Below are 18319 nucleotides of genomic sequence, written 5' to 3' on the forward strand. Positions count from 1 at the left end.
ATTATAAAGTTGTTTAAAAATGTATGCTCTTTGGGTTTCATTTCCCTTTAAGTCTATTTATAAATGGACATTCTGACGTTCATTTTTAATGTTCATATTTCACTGAATTTACAAGTGAGAATTTGTTTTTAAAAGCCAAGATACGCCCTTCTTTCTTGTAGTCTAGCAAAATGGCCTTTCAAGAGATCAATGCTATTGAAATAGAAATGTCCAGAAATCATATATAGAATGACAAAAATAAATTGTATTCAAATTGATTGTAATACCGTGGTACAAAATATTTGAATTCAAAAGTATTAGTGAACTTTGCACATGATAAGTACATGTTATAATTGATTTCTAATGCATTTGTATGATGTCACATTTGAAAAACCCTTGAAAAGTTGGGTTAATCCCTTTACACAGATTGTCTAATAGACTGGAATGGACAATAAAAGTAGTATCTATGCTGAACTAAAATATATTTGTTTATGTTAAAGACATAGTAAACATCTTGAAACTGGTCAATATTCTTATAGACAGACTCCCTTTCAGTGTACAATAGCCAATAGCCATGCAAGTGAAATTTATACACATACAATTATTATAAAAAAATGACCTGGAAATCATCCAGTTTTGAGTCTCGCATCTTATTCAAACTCCACCTCCCGTTATCAGTAGAGATGGGCGAATATTTTGCAACATTAGAAAAATGAAACAAATTTTAACACATTTGTTCATTTGTTCAACATTCTAACATTCAGTTAAGTAATAACATTTCTAATGCTATCTTAAAATGTAATAGTCGATTCAAATTTTTCTAATTTGAATTTTGCATAATTCAAATTGAATTATGCAATATTCAATTAGAAAAATTTGAAGCAATATATTTGTAATAGTATTGCTAATGCCCTCTTTAAATGTAATATTGGAATTATGCAATATTCGAAACAGAAAAATTAAAATTGATATATTTGTATCTCCTATGTATGAATTTACTAAATTCCTTCCACATGAACTATTGAACTTTTGAAAAGTATTTGATAAATCGAATGTTACATTTGAAATTTTGAATGTGGATATTCAATCTAATTATAAACATAAGTAACATTCCAAAACTGGAAATAAAATTTGATTACTGAATTTTAATGGATTTTCTTTCAAGATTTGATTGTCCAAAACAAATGTCCACAGGACTAGTCATTCTACCAATTTAACTGCACGTTCATCAGAATTCGCCCATCCCTACTTATCCATTATTTCAGACATTTTGATCTTACGCTGTCTGACCTATAATGTGTCACGTTTACAGCACTGATGTATGCACAAAACAGCTGTCTCATAATCCTTTTATTTCTAATCAGAACAAAAAGTTTGTACTTAACATTATTTCAACCTTCTTAAAGATTATTTTACTTACCAAAACTGCTTGTTGTCAGGGTGACTGCTTGTTCCCAAAGGGACTTCTTGTTGCCAAGGCGATATCTCATATTTCTCTGCTCTCTTCAGCAAACCAGTGCACATTACATAGCATGCAAAGCTCAGGGTTTTCTGTAACTGGCGCCAATGCAGGGACACCCTTAGCATTTGCGGGGCCCTGGGCAAGACACAGCCCAGTGCTCTTATTCCCCTCCCCATGTATGCCCTACCCCCTGTATGGCCCAGCCCCTCCGAACGATCAGTGTTACCTATATAAAGAATAACAGTATATATGTATCTCCTGATGCCATAAACACCTATTCATAACCTAAATGCAGGATATACATTGCACCTTCTTATACCCTCACCCCTTAAAGTACAGGGCCCTCCAAAGCATGGGGCCCTGGGCAAGTGCCCCAAACGCCCCTCGTGCCCTGCCCAAAGGGCAAGTCTGCACCAATGTCACATGTGACATCATCAACATGCTGCCATACATTCCCATGCACACCACACCCTGTCTACTCCAATAACACTGGCAGATTCACTGTTCCATAAAAAGGAAACAAAGTGGGGGGAGTTTTTGTCTTTGAAATTAAAATGCTGCTAAAGCTGCTAAAAGATTACTGTGATGGTGAACTTCATTGGTATGGTTATTTTTAGCATAAGTAGGTGTATACAGTGCCATAAATCAGACTAAGCCAAACAAATTAATATAAGAGGAGGGCTCTCCTCTTGATTGCATAGCATAATGTCTTGAACTCCCCGCAAATGAATTAACCACATTGTTAAAGTTAGCTAAACATGGTTTGGTGAGCCAATCAGGGCAGCATTTGTAATTAGCCATCAATTACCGGGCAGCCATGTTCATCTTGGGAGAAGTGCATTTTTGCTCTTAAAATTTACATCATAGTATACTGTGTATATGGTGTATTGCACAATAATCTGTGAACAATTTATTAGTGTACCAGTCAGATGACCAGCACAAGCAACCAACTGCACCTGGCTTTACTCTCTCAGCATTTTATGTTTTGATAATAAATACAGTGTTTACTATAAAATTGGTTAAAAATAGCAAATATTACTTACTGGCTGTTGCTAATTAGTTAAAGGAATAATAAAGTCACATTTTTTTTTTTTTATTTTTTTAAATTCAGATAGCCCATGCAATTTTAAACAACTTTCCAATTTATTTCTATGATCTAGTTTGCTTCATTCCCTTGGGATGCTTTATTGAAAAGCATACCTAGGTAGGCTCAGGAGCAGCAATGCATTACTGGGAGCTAGCTGCTGATTGGTGGATGCACGTATATGCCTCTTGTCTTTGACTCATCCTATGTGTTTACCTAGTTCCCAGTGGTTTATTGCTGCTCCTTCATAAAAATAATACCATAAGAATAAAGCAAATTTGATAATAGATGTAAATTGGAAAAAAAAATTGATATGCTCTTATCTACCTGAATTGTGAAACAAAAATGTTGGGTTTCATGTCCTTTAAGTCCCAGGATGTGTTTGGAGGAATTTTAAGTTCATTTGAGGTGACAATCCCTCTATAAATAAATTCAATAATGCAAATTAAGCCCTACAGAAACTGTGCTGACTTTGCTGACTGACCTTTTATAATACTCTGTCTTGTTGTTTATTATATTGTTTTTAGGAGTTTGAAAATCCTGATGGGGAAGATTTTTCAGGGGAATACACCCCTCCTGCTGAAGAGACTTCCTCTTCACAGTCCATCCCTGATGTATACATTCTGCCACTTTCAGAAGTGTCTCTACCTGTTCCTAACACCCAGGCGCCTAAAACAGGTAAACTACTACTTCAACTAATAATTAGATGTGCTCTTCTTTTATGATGGTTTCTAATGTAAAAAAATAAATATGCAATCCATATTAAAGGGACATTAAACTGTAAATACATTTCATGTACCTCCCTCTAATTATGGGTAGCGGCCATTTTGGAACCTAGGTTTCACTGCATATGGCAATGCACTGGAAGATAGAGAAAGCTAGACTTCAATTTTATGGTAGCCATGACTAGAGGGAGACGAGGTATAACCTCATTACTATGCTTATAAAATTTATTTAGTGCTTAAAGGGACACTGAACCCCAAATTTTTCTTTTGTGATTCAGATAGAGCATGACATTTTAAGCAACTTTCTAATTTACTCCTATTATCAAATTTTCTTTATTCTCTTGGTATCTTTATTTGAAATGCAAGAATGTAAATTTAGATGCCGGCCCATTTTTGGTGGACAACCTAGGTTGTCCTTGCTGATTGGTGGATAAATTCATCCACCAATCAGAAGCTGCTGTCCAGAGTTCTGAACCATGAAAAAAGCTTAGATGCCTTCTTTTTCAAATAAAGATAGCAAGAGAACAAAGAAACATTGATAATAGGAATAAATTAGAAAGTTGCTTAAAATTGCATGCTCTATCTGAATCACAAAAGAAAAAAATTGGGTTCAGTGTCCCTTTAATGTACCTTTAATATCAATGTACACAAAGACGCAATACATTTTACAGTTGTACCACTAACTCAATTTGATGTCACTAAAGCAGGCACACAGTGATTTAAGTTGCCATTTATACATCAACCACATGATACTTTGTGGTTTGAAAGAAGAGACTTTAATCCTTGTCAGTCCCAAATGTATTTAGTTTGAGTAAAAAATGTGGCACAATTTAATTGTGCGCTAATTCATATTACTCAAGGCCTGATGTTCAGTGGATTAAAGGGACAGTCTACTCCAGAATTGCTATTGTTTAAAAAGATAGATAATCACTTCATTACCCATTTTCCAGTTTTGCAGAACCAACACGGTTATATTAATATACTTACCTCTGTGATTACCTTGTTTCTAAGACTGCCTCTTATTGCAGTTCTTTGACAGACATCCATTTTAGCCAATCAGTGCTGACTCCTAAGTAACTCCACTGGTGTAAGCACAATGTTATCTATATGGCACACATGAACTAGAGCTGTCAAGCTGTGAAAAACTGTCAAAATGTACTGAGATAAGAGTTAACCTTCAAAGGCTTTGAAATTAGCATATGAGCCTATTTAGGTTTAGCCTTAACAAGGAATACCAAGAGAACAAAGCAAATTTGATGATAAAAGTAAATTGGAAAGTTGTTTAAAATTGCAGTCCCTGTCTGAATAATACAAGTTTAGTTTTTGTCTGTCCTTTTAAAGACATTTAGCACATTTTGCTAATATGTAAAAAAAAAAGGGGGGGGGGCTTGCCCCACGCTCCCTAGAGAGGCCAAAAAGCAAATACTGTAAACTAGGTTTTTAAAATGCTGCAAACCAATAGCTGATTAAGTAGTATTTTAAAAACATAGGAGACTCTGTTATATCAGGTTTCTCACAGGTGTGTAGGCCTTTTGTTTGTTTTTTTGCTGAGATAGCGCTACAGTGTTCTCCACAGAAAATGTTGCCAGCTGGGTGTCCTTATAAAGTATCCTGGTGGGGGCAGTGTAATACTTTGCAAAATGATAACAATTTCTGCTATCCAAGGCACAAAATAATTGCATAGTTTAACATAAATTTATTTAATCAGAATCTTTTCAATAAGCATTGAACATGTTAATATTAGGTAATTATACCCTAATATTGGTTTAACCGAGTGGTCAGTAATATCTGCCTGTTGGTGCACAAAGTAAAACGGTCCTAAAGAGAACACGGTAGTATATTTAGTATTTTCTGTTTCATCATTTGCAATTATATTTTTAGAAGGACACGTCTGGCTTCTTTACAAATGAGGGGTCCAAAGTTATGGATTTATTTTTTGGTGAAACATAATCAGCTGTTACATGATTTATTTCTGTAAATCCAGTGTCTAAAGAAACAATCTAAAATATAATGTACCCAGGGTCCCCGTACCCTTCATTTGTAAGAGAATATTCTATTTTAAATAAGAGGCCTTACGGATGTGTTCATTTATACTTTTATGAGGAACAGTTATTATTTCAGAATGGTCCCACATTGGTGCCAGGTTATGAAAATGCAATGTTCACATTAACTAAGTAATAATCAGAGGGTATTGTGAGATTTTATTTGTTAGAGATTGTTTTCTTTACAATGAGCAGCCATGTTATCGTATAGGTTATAAGGGTGTTGTGTTAAGGGCAATTTTACTGCTCCCCACTAGAGCCAGATTCATGACATGCCTATAATCTGGAGGACATTTGCTTTAAAACAAGTAGCAAAACTTTCAGCAACATAATTTACTGTCAAAAGAGAATAAATTATGTATAAAAGGCAGAATTAAGAGGTTAATACTGATTGGCTACACTGAGTCTTAACCCCTTAATGACCACAGCACTTTTCCATTTTCTGTCCGTTTGGGACCAAGGCTATTTTTACATTTCTGAGGTGTTTGTGTTTAGCTGTAATTTTCCCCTTACTCATTTACTGTACCCACACATATTATATACCGTTTTTCTTGCCATTAAATGGACTTTCAAAATATACCATTATTTTCATCATATCTTATAATTTACTATAAAAAAATTTATAAAATATGAGGAAAAAATGGAAAAAAACACACTTTTTCTAACTTTGACCCCCAAAATCTGTTACACATCTACAACCACCCAATAAAACATATGCTAAATAGTTTCTAAATTTTGTCCTGAGATTAGAAATACCCAATGTTTACATGTTCTTTGCTTTTTTTGCAAGTTATAGGGCCATAAATACAAGTAGCACTTTGCTATTTCCAAACCACTTTTTTTCAAAATTAGCGATAGTTACATTGGGACACTGATATCTTTCAGGAATCCCTAAATATCCATTGACATGTATATATTTTTTTTTTAGAAGACATCCCAAAGTATTGATCTAGGCCCATTTTGGTATATTTCATGCCACCATTTCACCGCCAAATGCGATCAAATAAAAAAAATTGTTCCCTTTTTCACAATTTTTTTCACAAAGTTTAGGTTTCTCACTGAAATTATTTACAAACAACTTATGAAATTATAGCATAAATGGTTGTAAATGCTTCTCTGGGATCCCCTTTGTTCATAAATAGCAGACATATATGGCTTTGGTTTTGCTTTTTACTAATTAGAAGGCTGCTAAATGTGACTGCGCACCACACGTGTATTATGCCCAGCAGTGAAGGGGTTAATAAGGGAGCATGTAGGGAGCTTCTAGGGTTAATTTTAGCTTCAGTGTAGTGTAGTAGACAACCCCAAGTATTGATCTAGGCCCATTTTGGTATATTTCATGCCACCATTTCACCGCCAAATGCAATCAAATTAAAAAAAACGCTAAATTTTTCACAATTTTAGGTTTCTCACTGAAATTATTTACAAACAGCTTGTGGAATTATGGCACAAATGGTTGTAAATGCTTCTCTGGGATCCCCTTTGTTCAGAAATAGCAGACATATATGACTTTGGCATTGCTTTTTGGTAATTAGAAGGCCGCTAAGTGCTGCTGCGCATCACACGTGTATTATGGCTAGCAGTGAAGGGGTTAATTAGGTAGTTTGTAGGGAGCTTGCAGGGTTAATTTTAGCTTTAGTGTAGAGATCAGCCTCCCACCTGACACATCAGACCCCCTGATCCCTCCCAAACAGCTCCCTTCCCTCCCCCACACCACAATTGTCCCCGCCATCTTAAGTACTGGCAGAAAGTCTGCCAGTACTAAAATAAAAGGTTTTTTTAAAAAAAAAAAAAACATATTTACATATGCTACTTTGTAGGAACCCCCCTTAGCCCCCAACCTCCCTGATCCCCCCCAAAACAGCTCTCTAACCCCCCCCCCTCTGACTTATTGGGGGCCATCTTGGGTACTGGCAGCTGTCTGCCAGTACCCAGTTTGCAAGAGAAATAGTTTTTTTTTATTTTTATGTTGTTTTTCTGTAGTGTAGCTTCCCCCCCCCACAAACCAATCCCCCACCCCCTAACTAATGTATTTTAATGTCAATAGTTAGTACTTTTAAAACTATGAGTACATAATTTTTCTGTAGTGTAGTGGCTCCCACCCGCTCCTCCCCGTGCACGCGCCCACCCCCGCCCTCCCGTGCACACGCGCGCGTCCGTGCGCGCCCCCGATCACCCCCGCCCACGATCCCGCCCCCCTCCACATCATCAGGGCCATCGATGGCCGCCACCCGCCTCCCGAACTGGCTCCCACCCACCAACGGATTTAGCCGGTGATGTCCGGTGCAGAGAGGGCCACAGAGTGGCTCTCTCTGCACCGGATTGCTAAAAAATGTTATTGCAGGATGCCTCGATATCGAGGCATCACTGCAATAACTGGAAAGCAACTGGAAGCGAGCAGGATCGCTTCCAGCTGCTTTCCAGACCAAGGACGTACGCCACACGTCCTCGGTCATTAACTGTATTTTGGTCCTTAAGGGGTTAAAGGGACAGTCTAGGCCAAAATAAACTTTCATGATTCAGATAGAGCATGTAATTTTAAACAATTTTCCAATTTACTTTTATCACCAATTTTGCTTTGTTCTAGTTGAAAGCTTAACCTAGGAGGTTCATATGCTAATTTCTTAGACCTTGAAGTCCACCTCTTTCAGATTGCATTTTAACAGTTTTTCCACCACTAGAGGGTGTTAGTTCACGTATTTCATATAGATAACACTGTGCTCGTGCACAAGAAGTTATCTGGGAGCAGGCACTGATTGGCTAGACTGCAAGTCTGTCAAAAGAACTGAAAAAAGGGGCAGTTTGCAGAGGCTTAGATACAAGATAATCACAGAGGTTAAAAGTATATTAATATAACTGTGTTGGTTATGCAAAACTGGGAAATGGGTAATAAAGGGATTATCTATCTTTTAAAACAATAACAATTCTGGTGTAGACTGTCCCTTTAAGTTTCATTTTAGAACAGTTTTGATTGGTCCCCGCAAACGAGACTAGAAACATTTATTTCCAACAAGTTTTCAAGGAGTGCACTGCACAAAATTAGCAAAGAACTACAAATTTGACCATCAAAATTTTAGTTTTTATTTCTATTAGAATATTTATTTTGCATGTAGATGTTTTGCTATTTAGTGCTTAGCATTTTATACGCACAGAGTATAATTAAAAGTTTCATGTAACTTTAAGTAGTTATTTATAAACATAAAGGCATTTTTTACAATTAAATTTCGGTCCTCGCAAATAAAACTTTAACATTAACTTTTTTGATGTGGTCAACAACTATATGTGATAAAAATGTTTATTTAAACGGTCATAGGACATGAGAATCTTGTAATATGTTGTTTTTTTCTGTTTGAAAAGTACATCTGTTTATTTTGTTTAAAGATTTAAAGTACTTTGAATTGCATGTTTTAAAATTGAGGCTACTCATCAAAATACTTTGTATGATTGTAGATGATTGGCAATAAAATACTACATATGGCATGTCTATAAAATATAGGTAAGAAGATGCACATCTTGATGTGGAATTAAGCTATAAAAAATGATTAGGCTAAGGAATAAGGGTTATATGTATAGAAAAATGCATTCTGACAATTTAATTTTCTTTTTTTTAACAATGCTCTGTATTTATAATGCAGTAAAACAGACAGGATTCAGCAGACAAGACCTTAGTTATCTTCAGGAGATTGGAAATGGATGGTTTGGAAAGGTATGTATTTAAGCTTATTAACCTTAAAAAAGTATTTAGTATTCTGTTCATTTGCATATATAGTGATGTCACAGGAAGCGCCATCACAGAAAGAAAGTTCCTTCCTGTTTATTATTTTTAATTTACATTTTTCTAATTGCTCAATTTTCTAAATGATTGAGGAACAATTAATTTCAATATATATATATATATATATTTTTTTATTTATTTATTTATTTATTTATTGAGAACATGAGAAAGAACATACAGGTAAGCAATACGGGTACATGTTACACTTTGCAACAATATTTTAGTTCTGATACATACCCTCAGAAATAATACACGCCTAGATTACGAGTTTTGTCGGTAATGCTGTGCGGTGCTAACGAGCAGTTTTTCCTTACCGCTCACCTACAGTACCGCTGGTATTACGGGTCTTTAGAAACCCGACGTTAGCCGCAAAAAAAGTGAGCGCAGAGCAGAATTTAGCTCCACATCTCACCTCAATACCAGCGCTGCTTACGTTAGCGGTAAGCTGGTAAAATGTGCTCGTGCACGATTTCCCCATATGAATCAATGGGGAGAGCCGGCTGAAAAAAAAACCTAACACCTGCAAAAAAGCAGCGTAAAGCTCCTAACCCAGCCCCATTGATTCCTATGGGAAAATACTTTTTATGTCTACACCTAACACCCTAACATGAACCCTGAGTCTAAACACCCCTAATCTTACACTTATAAACCCCTAATCTGCTGCCCCCGACATCGCCGACACCTACATTATATTATTAACCCCTAATCTGCCGCTCCGGACACCGCCGCCACCTACATTATACTTATGAACCCCTAATCTGCTGCCCTCAACATCGCCGAACCCTACATTATATTTATTAACCCCTAATCTGCCATCCCCAATGTTGCCGCTACCTACCTACACTTATTAACCCCTAATCTGTCTCCCCCAAAGTCGCCGCCACAAAATTAAATGTATTAACCCTTAAATCTAAGTCTAACACTAACCCCCCTAACTTAAATATAATTTTATTAAATCTAAATAAAATAACTATCATTAACTAAATTATTTCTATTTAAAATGAAATACTTACCTATAAAATAAACCTTAAGCTAGCTACAATATAACTAATAGTTACATTGTATCTATCTTAGGGTTTATTTTTATTTTACAGGCAACTTTGTATTTATTTTAACTAGGTACAATAGTTATTAAATAGTTATTAAATATTTTATAGCTACCTAGTTAAAATAAAGACAAATTTACCTGTAAAATAAATCCTAACCTAAGTTACAATTACACCTAACACTACACTATAATTAAATTAATTACCTAAACTAACTACAAATAAATACAATTGAAAAAAATTATCTAAAATACGGAAAAAAACACTAAATTACAGAAAATAATAAAATAATTACAAGTTTTTTAAACTAATTACACTTAATCTAATCCCCCTAATAAAATAAAAAAGCCCCCCAAAATAATAAAAATCCCTACCCTATACTAAATTACAAATAGCCCTTAAAAGGGCCTTTTGCGGGGCATTGCCCCAAAGTAATCAGCTCTATTACCTGTAAAAAAAAATACAATACCCCCCCAAACATTAAAACCCACCACCCACACACTCAACCCTACTTTAAAACCCACCCAATCCCCCCTTAATAAAACCTAACACTAACCCCTTACAGATCACCCTACCTTGAGAAGTCTTCACCCAGCCGGGCCGAAGTCCTCAACGAAGCCGGGCGAAGTGGTCCTCCAGACGGGCAGAAGTCTTCATCGAAGCCGGCCAGAAAAAGTCCTCCAGACGGGCAGAAGTCTTCATCCAGGCGGCATCTTCTATCTTCGTCCATCCGGCGCGGTAAGGTAGGAAAAATCCTATTGGCTGATTGGATCAGTCAATAGGATTGAACTTCAATCCTATTGGCTGATCCAATCACCCAATAGGATTGAACTTCAATCCTATTGGTTGATTGGATCAGCCAATAGGATTGAAGTTCAATCCTATTGGCTGATTGCATTAGCCAATAGGATTTTTCCTACCTTAATTCCGATTGGCTGATAGAATTCTGTCAGCCAATCGGAATTCAAGGGATGCCATCTTGGATGACATCATTTAAAGGAACCTTCATTCTTCAGTTGGACTTCGTTTGAAGAGGATGCTCTGCGTCGGATGTCTTGAAGATGGACCCGCTCTGCACCGGATGGATGAAGATAGAAGATGCCGACTGGATGAAGACTTCTGCCAGTCTGGAGGACTTCTTCTGGCCGGCTTCAATGAAGACTTCTGTCCATCTGGAGGACCACTTCGCCCGGCTTCGTTGAGGACTTTGGCCCAGCTGGGTGAAGACTTCTCAAGGCAGGGTGATCTTCAAGGGGTTAGTGTTAGGTTTTATTAAGGGGGTATTGGGTGGGTTTTAGAATAGGGTTGGGTGTGTGGGTGGTGGGTTTTAATGTTGGTGGGGTATTGTATTTTTTTTTACAGGTAATAGAGCTGATTACTTTGGGGCAATGCCCCGCAAAAGGCCCTTTTAAGGGCTATTTGTAATTTAGCATAGGGTAGGGATTTTTATTATTTTGGGGGGCTTTTTTTATTAGGGGGATTAGTTTAAAAAACTTGTAATTATTTTATTATTTTCTGTAATTTAGTGTGGGTTTTTTTTTCCGTATTTTAGATAATTTTTTTCAATTGTATTTAATTGCAGTTAGTTTAGGTAATTAATTTAATTATAGTGTAGTGTTTGGTGTAATTGTAACTTAGGTTAGGATTTATTTTACAGGTAAATTTGTCTTTATTTTAACTAGGTAGCTATTAAATAGTTAATAACTATTTAATAACTATTGTACCTAGTAAAAATAAATACAAAGTTGCCTGTAAAATAAAAATAAACCCTAAGCTAGATTCAATGTAACTATTAGTTATATTGTAGCTAGCTTAGGGTTTATTTTATAGGTAAGTATTTAGTTTTAAATATGAATAATTTAGTTAGTTGTAGTTATATTATTTAGATTTATTTAAATTATATTTAAGTTAGGGGGTGTTAGGGTTACACTTAGATTTAGGGGTTAATACATTTAATATAGTTGCAGCAACTTGGGGGCGGCAGATTAGGGGTGAATAAATGTAGGTAGGTGTTGGCGATGTTAGGGACGGCAGATTAGGGGTTAATAAAATTTAACAAGTGTTTGCAATGCGGGAGGGCGGCGGTTTAGGGGTTAATAAATATTTTATAGTGGCGGCGATGTCCGGTTCGGCAGATTAGGGGTTAAAAAATGTTTTAGTGTTTGCGATTGCGATGTGAGGGGGCCTCGGTTTAGGGGTTAATAGGTAGTTTATGGGTGTTAGTGTACTTTTTAGCACTTTAGTTAAGAGTTTTATGTTACGGCGTTAGCCCATAAAACTCTTAAATATCAAACAGAGACAGATGCGCCACATGGCCCAATATTGTAGTTTCCAAATTTATGTAGATTTTATTATATAGTTGAACTCACATGTATTGGAGCACCTCAATTGGTGCAAATGACACAGTCTGGGATCTATAACAGTCACCCAGCAGACCGGCCTCTCGAGTTGTTCAGGGTCTGTGTAAAATAGAGAACACAAAAAAGCCTATATGGCCTAGTATTGTATGACTAGAGTGATTCCACACCAGATAGTAGTATAAGATTTTGAACTCACATTTGGTGAAGCATCCCCAATGATGCTATAGAGACAAGCTGGGATTAATTCAGTCACCCAACAGACTTAGCTCGTGGCATACAGCATGCAATAGTCCTTTACTATAAACACTTGCTGCCTATGAACTGGTTTTTATCTGAGGATATCACTGACCTAAAGACCACTGAGAGGACTATTGCATGCTGTATGCCACGAGCTAAGTCTGTTGGGTGACTGAATTAATCCCAGCTTGTCTCTATAGCATCATTGGGGATGCTTCACCAAATGTGAGTTCAAAATCTTATACTACTATCTGGTGTGGAATCACTCTAGTCATACAATACTAGGCCATATAGGCTTTTTTGTGTTCTCTATTTTACACAGACCCTGAACAACTCGAGAGGCCGGTCTGCTGGGTGACTGTTATAGATCCCAGACTGTGTCATTTGCACCAATTGAGGTGCTCCAATACATGTGAGTTCAACTATATAATAAAATCTACATAAATTTGGAAACTACAATATTGGGCCATGTGGCGCATCTGTCTCTGTTTGATATTTTAGATTGCTTAATTGGATCCTGGTCTGGACCACTACAGATTTCTGCCTTGGTATTCTACTATCAAGACCTTTATAAAGGACAATATAGTGATCATTGTCACCCATTAACCACTATCTTTGAGTGAGATATAACTATCCTATTAACATTGTGATTATCAAATTGTTTAGGCTAACATCTATTTACTCTGTTCACAACGTATATACTAGTTTTGAGTGAGATACAACTGTCCTATTAACATTGTGATTATCAAATTGTATAGGTTAACATCTATTTACTCTGTCCACAACATATATACTAGTTACTACTGAATCAGTGTATCATCATTTATACTGAAAAGTGCATTTCTATTGGTAACATATAAGCTACCTCATATACTACATATTACCATTTATAGATACTCTCAAGGGCGCCCCCTTTTCTTTTTTTGTATTGATAAACTCTTAAATACTGACTTTTAAATGCGGTATCAGTCTTGACAGGAGAGGCTGTACCGCTCACTTTTTTGCAGACTCGTAATACCGGCGTTATGCAAGTCCCATTGAAAATATAGGATATACGCAATTGGCGTAAGTGGATTTGCGGTATTTTCTCATCTGACCAAAAAAGTGAGCGGTGAGCCTGTCATTTCAAGACTCGTAATACCAGCGGGCATTAAAAATCAGCGTTAGGACCTCAACGCTGCTTTTTAACCCTAACGCACAACTCGTAATCTAGCCGATAGTCCTCATTTTTTTTTTTTTTTTTTTTTTTGTGAAAATTTTTCTTTATTAATAGAAGTCAAACAATTACAGTTATAAAACAATAATGCAGTTCAGGTCTCGGTTAATTCACAGGCATTAAATTAACAGTAATGTTCTAGTCCTTCAAAACTGAGCTTATTTACAGAGGTGGTATTCTTAAACAGGTTAGTGACTAAGGCATGCTAAGTTCTTTTCCTTTTTTCAGCATTCAAATATTCCTCCCATAGAAACACAATAGAATAGTATTCCTCCAGTTTGTTCACTAAACCATAGTGGTATTTCTCTAGGGCTAATGTTAAGGTGACGGAGTTTATCCATTCCTCCCTAGATGGAACATCAACACTTTTCCATCGTCTTGGAATTAACTGTTTAGCACAATTCAGCATCATATTCAGTATTACCGCTCTAAGCCTGCATCTAATCTTGGTTGGCTTGTGGAATAAACATGTCTGTGGGTCTAGGGATATGTCATGGTGTGTGGCTTTGCGAATCTCAGAGGTCACTAGTCTCCAAAATTCCTGTATTTTTGGACAGTGCCACCACACGTGAAGCAGTGTACCTGTCTGGCCGCAATTTCTCCAGCATAAGGCTTGGGTGTTAGGATAGATCAGGGATAACCTATGCGGTGTCAAATACCATCTACTTAGCAACTTCATGTTTGTCTCCCTGAATTTCATAGATGTGGTAGAAGAGTTCATGTGTTTAATTATTGTAAGCCAATCCTTTTCTGTAAGAGGGGAGTTTAAATCTTTCTCCCACTTCTCTGTATATGATGGTAGCTTGCGTGAGTGATAACTTAGTAGTTGTTGATAGGTCATAGAGAGGTGGCCCTTAGTTGTCATTTGTGAGAAGCATATATTTTCAAACGGTGTACGTGTTCTAAGAATTTGCTGTTTATCAGGGTGTGTGTTAATATAGTGCTGAAGTTGGAAAAACTTATACCATTGTTGAAAGTGATCAATATTCAATTCTATTAGCTCTTCTTTTGTACATAAGGACTGCCCCCTTAAAACCTTACTAAATGGGATTAGAGTGTGGATCGTGCTGTCGGTTGTACCAATACTTTTGTACTTTATTTGAAAGACAGGATTAGTGATAGTTGGGGATAAGGGGGATGGGATGGATGATATAGAAGGGAAATGTTTGAGAACATAGTGCCAGGATTTAAAAGTTTCTCTTGTGAGTGAGGATATTGACATAGTACATGTTTGTTCAGTAGGGGGTATCCAGCAGGCGCTACCAAGATTGGGAAAAGAGGCTAGTGAGTGTTCTAGTGTAATCCATTCCTTATTTATGCCGTTTTTACACCAATCAATGATACGTACCAACTGTGTTGCTAATCTATAGAGTGCTATGTTAGGGGCCCCTAATCCCCCTCTATCTTTAGGCATATACAACGTGTGCATAGGGACCCTTATCATATGTTCAGACCAGATAAAGGAGTTGAGAACCTTTTGTAAAGAGCGTATATATGAGTCAGGAAGTTGTATGGGAAGGGCTTGGAATATGTATAGTATCTTGGGGAGTACCATCATTTTTATTGAGTTTATACGACCTATCCAAGATATACTTTTATGTTTCCACTCATGTAGTTCATTTTTAAGTTTTTGCAGTAATGGGAGATAGTTTAATGAAAATATTAATGACTTATTTTCAGGGATTTGAATACCTAAATATTTAATTGATTTTGTGTTATGATGATACCCAAAGTCTGTTTGTATCTTATCCACCAAACTAGGGGGGTTGTAAAAGCTGATGAATTCTGACTTAGTTTCATTAATTTTGAAGAAAGAGTACCTGCTGTAGTTTGAGAGCTCTGACGATATCGCCTTAAGTGACGTGGCAGGGGATGTTAATGTGAGCATGACATCATCGGCATATAATGCCATTTTATACTGATTGTCTTGGACCTCAATTCCTTTTATCTCTGAGTTCTGCCTGATTTTGGATGCCAAAATCTCCATTGCCAGAACAAACAACAAAGGCGAGAGAGGGCAGCCCTGTCTCGTACCATTGGCAATAGTTATTGGGGGGGTTAGGGAATCATTTAGTCTAATTCTAGCCGAGGGGGAATTATACAATGCAAATATTTTTTCAACTATTGTTTGTCCAAATCAAAATTTATATAAGGTTGCCTTCAGGAACTTCCAGTTTAGTCTATCAAAAGCCTTTTCGGCATCTATTGATAGAAATATAGTAGGTATCTCATTAACTGTGACATAGTCGAGAAGGTTAAGTAGCTTTATTGTATTGTCCCTGGCTTCCCGGGAGGGAGTGAAACCTGCTTGGTTGACATGTATTAGTGTAGGGAGAAATTTATTAATACGAGAGGCAATAATCTTAGCATAAAGTTTTATATCTGTATTAATTAAAGAGATAGGGCGGAAGTTTGATGGGGTTGTGGGGGGTTTATCAGGTTTAGGTAGTACTGTTATATGAGCCTCAACCATGTTTTTAGAAAATGGGTTCCCTTCCCCCACCTCATTAAAAAGTTGGAGAAGGAAAGGGGACAAAATATCTTTAAAGAATTGATAGTAATTCACTGAAAAGCCATCTGGGCCTGGGCTTTTACCCTTATTCATTTCCTTAAGTCCTCTAAGAATTTCTTGATGGGTAATGGGTAAGTCTAATTCAGTTCTCTGTTCGGGAGTCAGGGAAGGCAGGGCACAGTTCTGTAAATAGTGTTCTAACTCTGAGTCTTCAATGGGCTTAGCGGTGGTAGGAGCTATGTTATATAATTTAAGGTAGTATTCCCGGAATTGTGTACCTATCTCCGGGGTAGTTTGCACCTTTTGTTTTTGAGGGGTGATCAAATGGTGGATATATGATTTCAATTTTCTCTTTTTAAGAGCTCTAGCCAATAATTTCCCTGCCCTATCACCTTCATAGAAAATTTTTTGTTTACCTTTATGAGTGATAGCTTGTTGTTCTTGGGCTAGGAGAGATTTCAATTGGTTTCTAGTGCACATTAAATCTTGTAATACTTGTGGGTCAGTAGGTGTTTTCTTATGTTGTAGGTCTAATTTAGATAGTGATTCAGCCAATTCAGTGTATCTTAAGCGGGCTCTTTTTTTATTTTGTGCCCTAATTTTTATGAACTCCCCTCTCATGTAACACTTATGTGTTTCCCATAAGGTGGAGATTTCAATATCAGGGGTGTTATTGATAGCAAAAAATTCCTGTAGGGAGCGTGTCAAGGCCTCTGTGTACTCAGTCTTGTGTAATATTGTATCGTCCAACTTCCATATGAATTCAGTATTCCTAGAGATGGGCCAGTTTAGAGAGAGTAATACAGCAGAATGATCAGACCATGTGGTGGCTTTGATTTGGGAGTTTGAAAGGTGAGGGAGACCTATTTGGTTTACGAAAAAATAATCTAATCTGCTGTACATTTTTGTGGGGGCTGAAAAGAATGTGTAATCAATCTTGTCCTCATGGAAATATCTCCAGGAGTCATAAAGATTGTGTTCCCTTAAGTTTTTCCACAGAAATTGTGCGGTTTTCTTAGAAACGCAGACATTGATATTTGAACTATCTTTTAGTGGTTGAAGAGGGAAGTTAAAGTCTCCCCCCAGGATGACAATACCCTTGGCCATGTCTACTAGTTTCTGGAACATTTTACGAAAAAATGGGATGTGCTGAACATTTGGAGCATATATATTAATTAATGAGACTGGGGTTCCATATAGAAGTCCAAAGACTCCCAGAAACCGTCCTTCGGTATCTTTGGTGGTTTGTATGTGATGGAAGGCTGTGTTCCTATGGAATAAAATGCTAACCCCCCTTTTTTTTTGTAGGTCAGAACTGTGGTAGTGTTGGGTAAAATGGGAGCCTAGATATTTAGGTTCTTTGTGCCTTTTGAAATGTGTCTCCTGTAGAAACAAAATATCTGCTTTCCTCCTAGATAAGTCAAGCAATGCCATTGAACGCTTGTTAGGTGAATTAAATCCCCTAACATTTTGTGAGATTATTTGTAGTGTGTGTGTCATAGTAACATATGTCTAACATCATACCTGTCATTTGAAATTATACCAGAATTGAAGCCTTGTAAATACCAGTAACCTGCTTTCTTTTGAATGTATACGAAATATGTAAGAATGGGACCTGCATTGAAAACGTAATTAAAAGAAAATACAAATATAAATAAAAACACATGCCTTAACAGTAAACGTCTAATAGTTAGCATCAATTTTCTAATAACACAAACTCAGGGGTATCCTAGAGAAACCGCGAGTATTCTTATCATAATTACTATAAGTAAGTAACACCAGAGAACTTAATTTTGCCACCTAGGTGGCCAACAGGAATGTCTTTGAATTAGTCCTGGAACAAAGTCTCTCTATAAAATTATAGAAATCTTCGCCTTAAGG

At 36.7% G+C, this 18319-nt stretch overlaps 1 protein-coding gene across 1 annotated transcript in view; it reads left to right on the forward strand.

Annotated features, from left to right (window-relative positions):
• Positions 1 to 18319, forward strand: part of LMTK3 (lemur tyrosine kinase 3) — a 154821-nt gene that overhangs the window by 48794 nt on the left and 87708 nt on the right. Inside the window, exons 3-4 of the mRNA XM_053689930.1 lie at positions 3053 to 3203; positions 8928 to 8998. Of these exons, the coding sequence (XP_053545905.1) occupies positions 3053 to 3203; positions 8928 to 8998 (222 nt within the window). The remainder of the gene's footprint in view (positions 1 to 3052; positions 3204 to 8927; positions 8999 to 18319) is intronic.

This window comes from Bombina bombina, chromosome 8, assembly GCF_027579735.1.
Source record: "Bombina bombina isolate aBomBom1 chromosome 8, aBomBom1.pri, whole genome shotgun sequence".
NCBI classification, from domain to species: domain Eukaryota; kingdom Metazoa; phylum Chordata; class Amphibia; order Anura; family Bombinatoridae; genus Bombina; species Bombina bombina.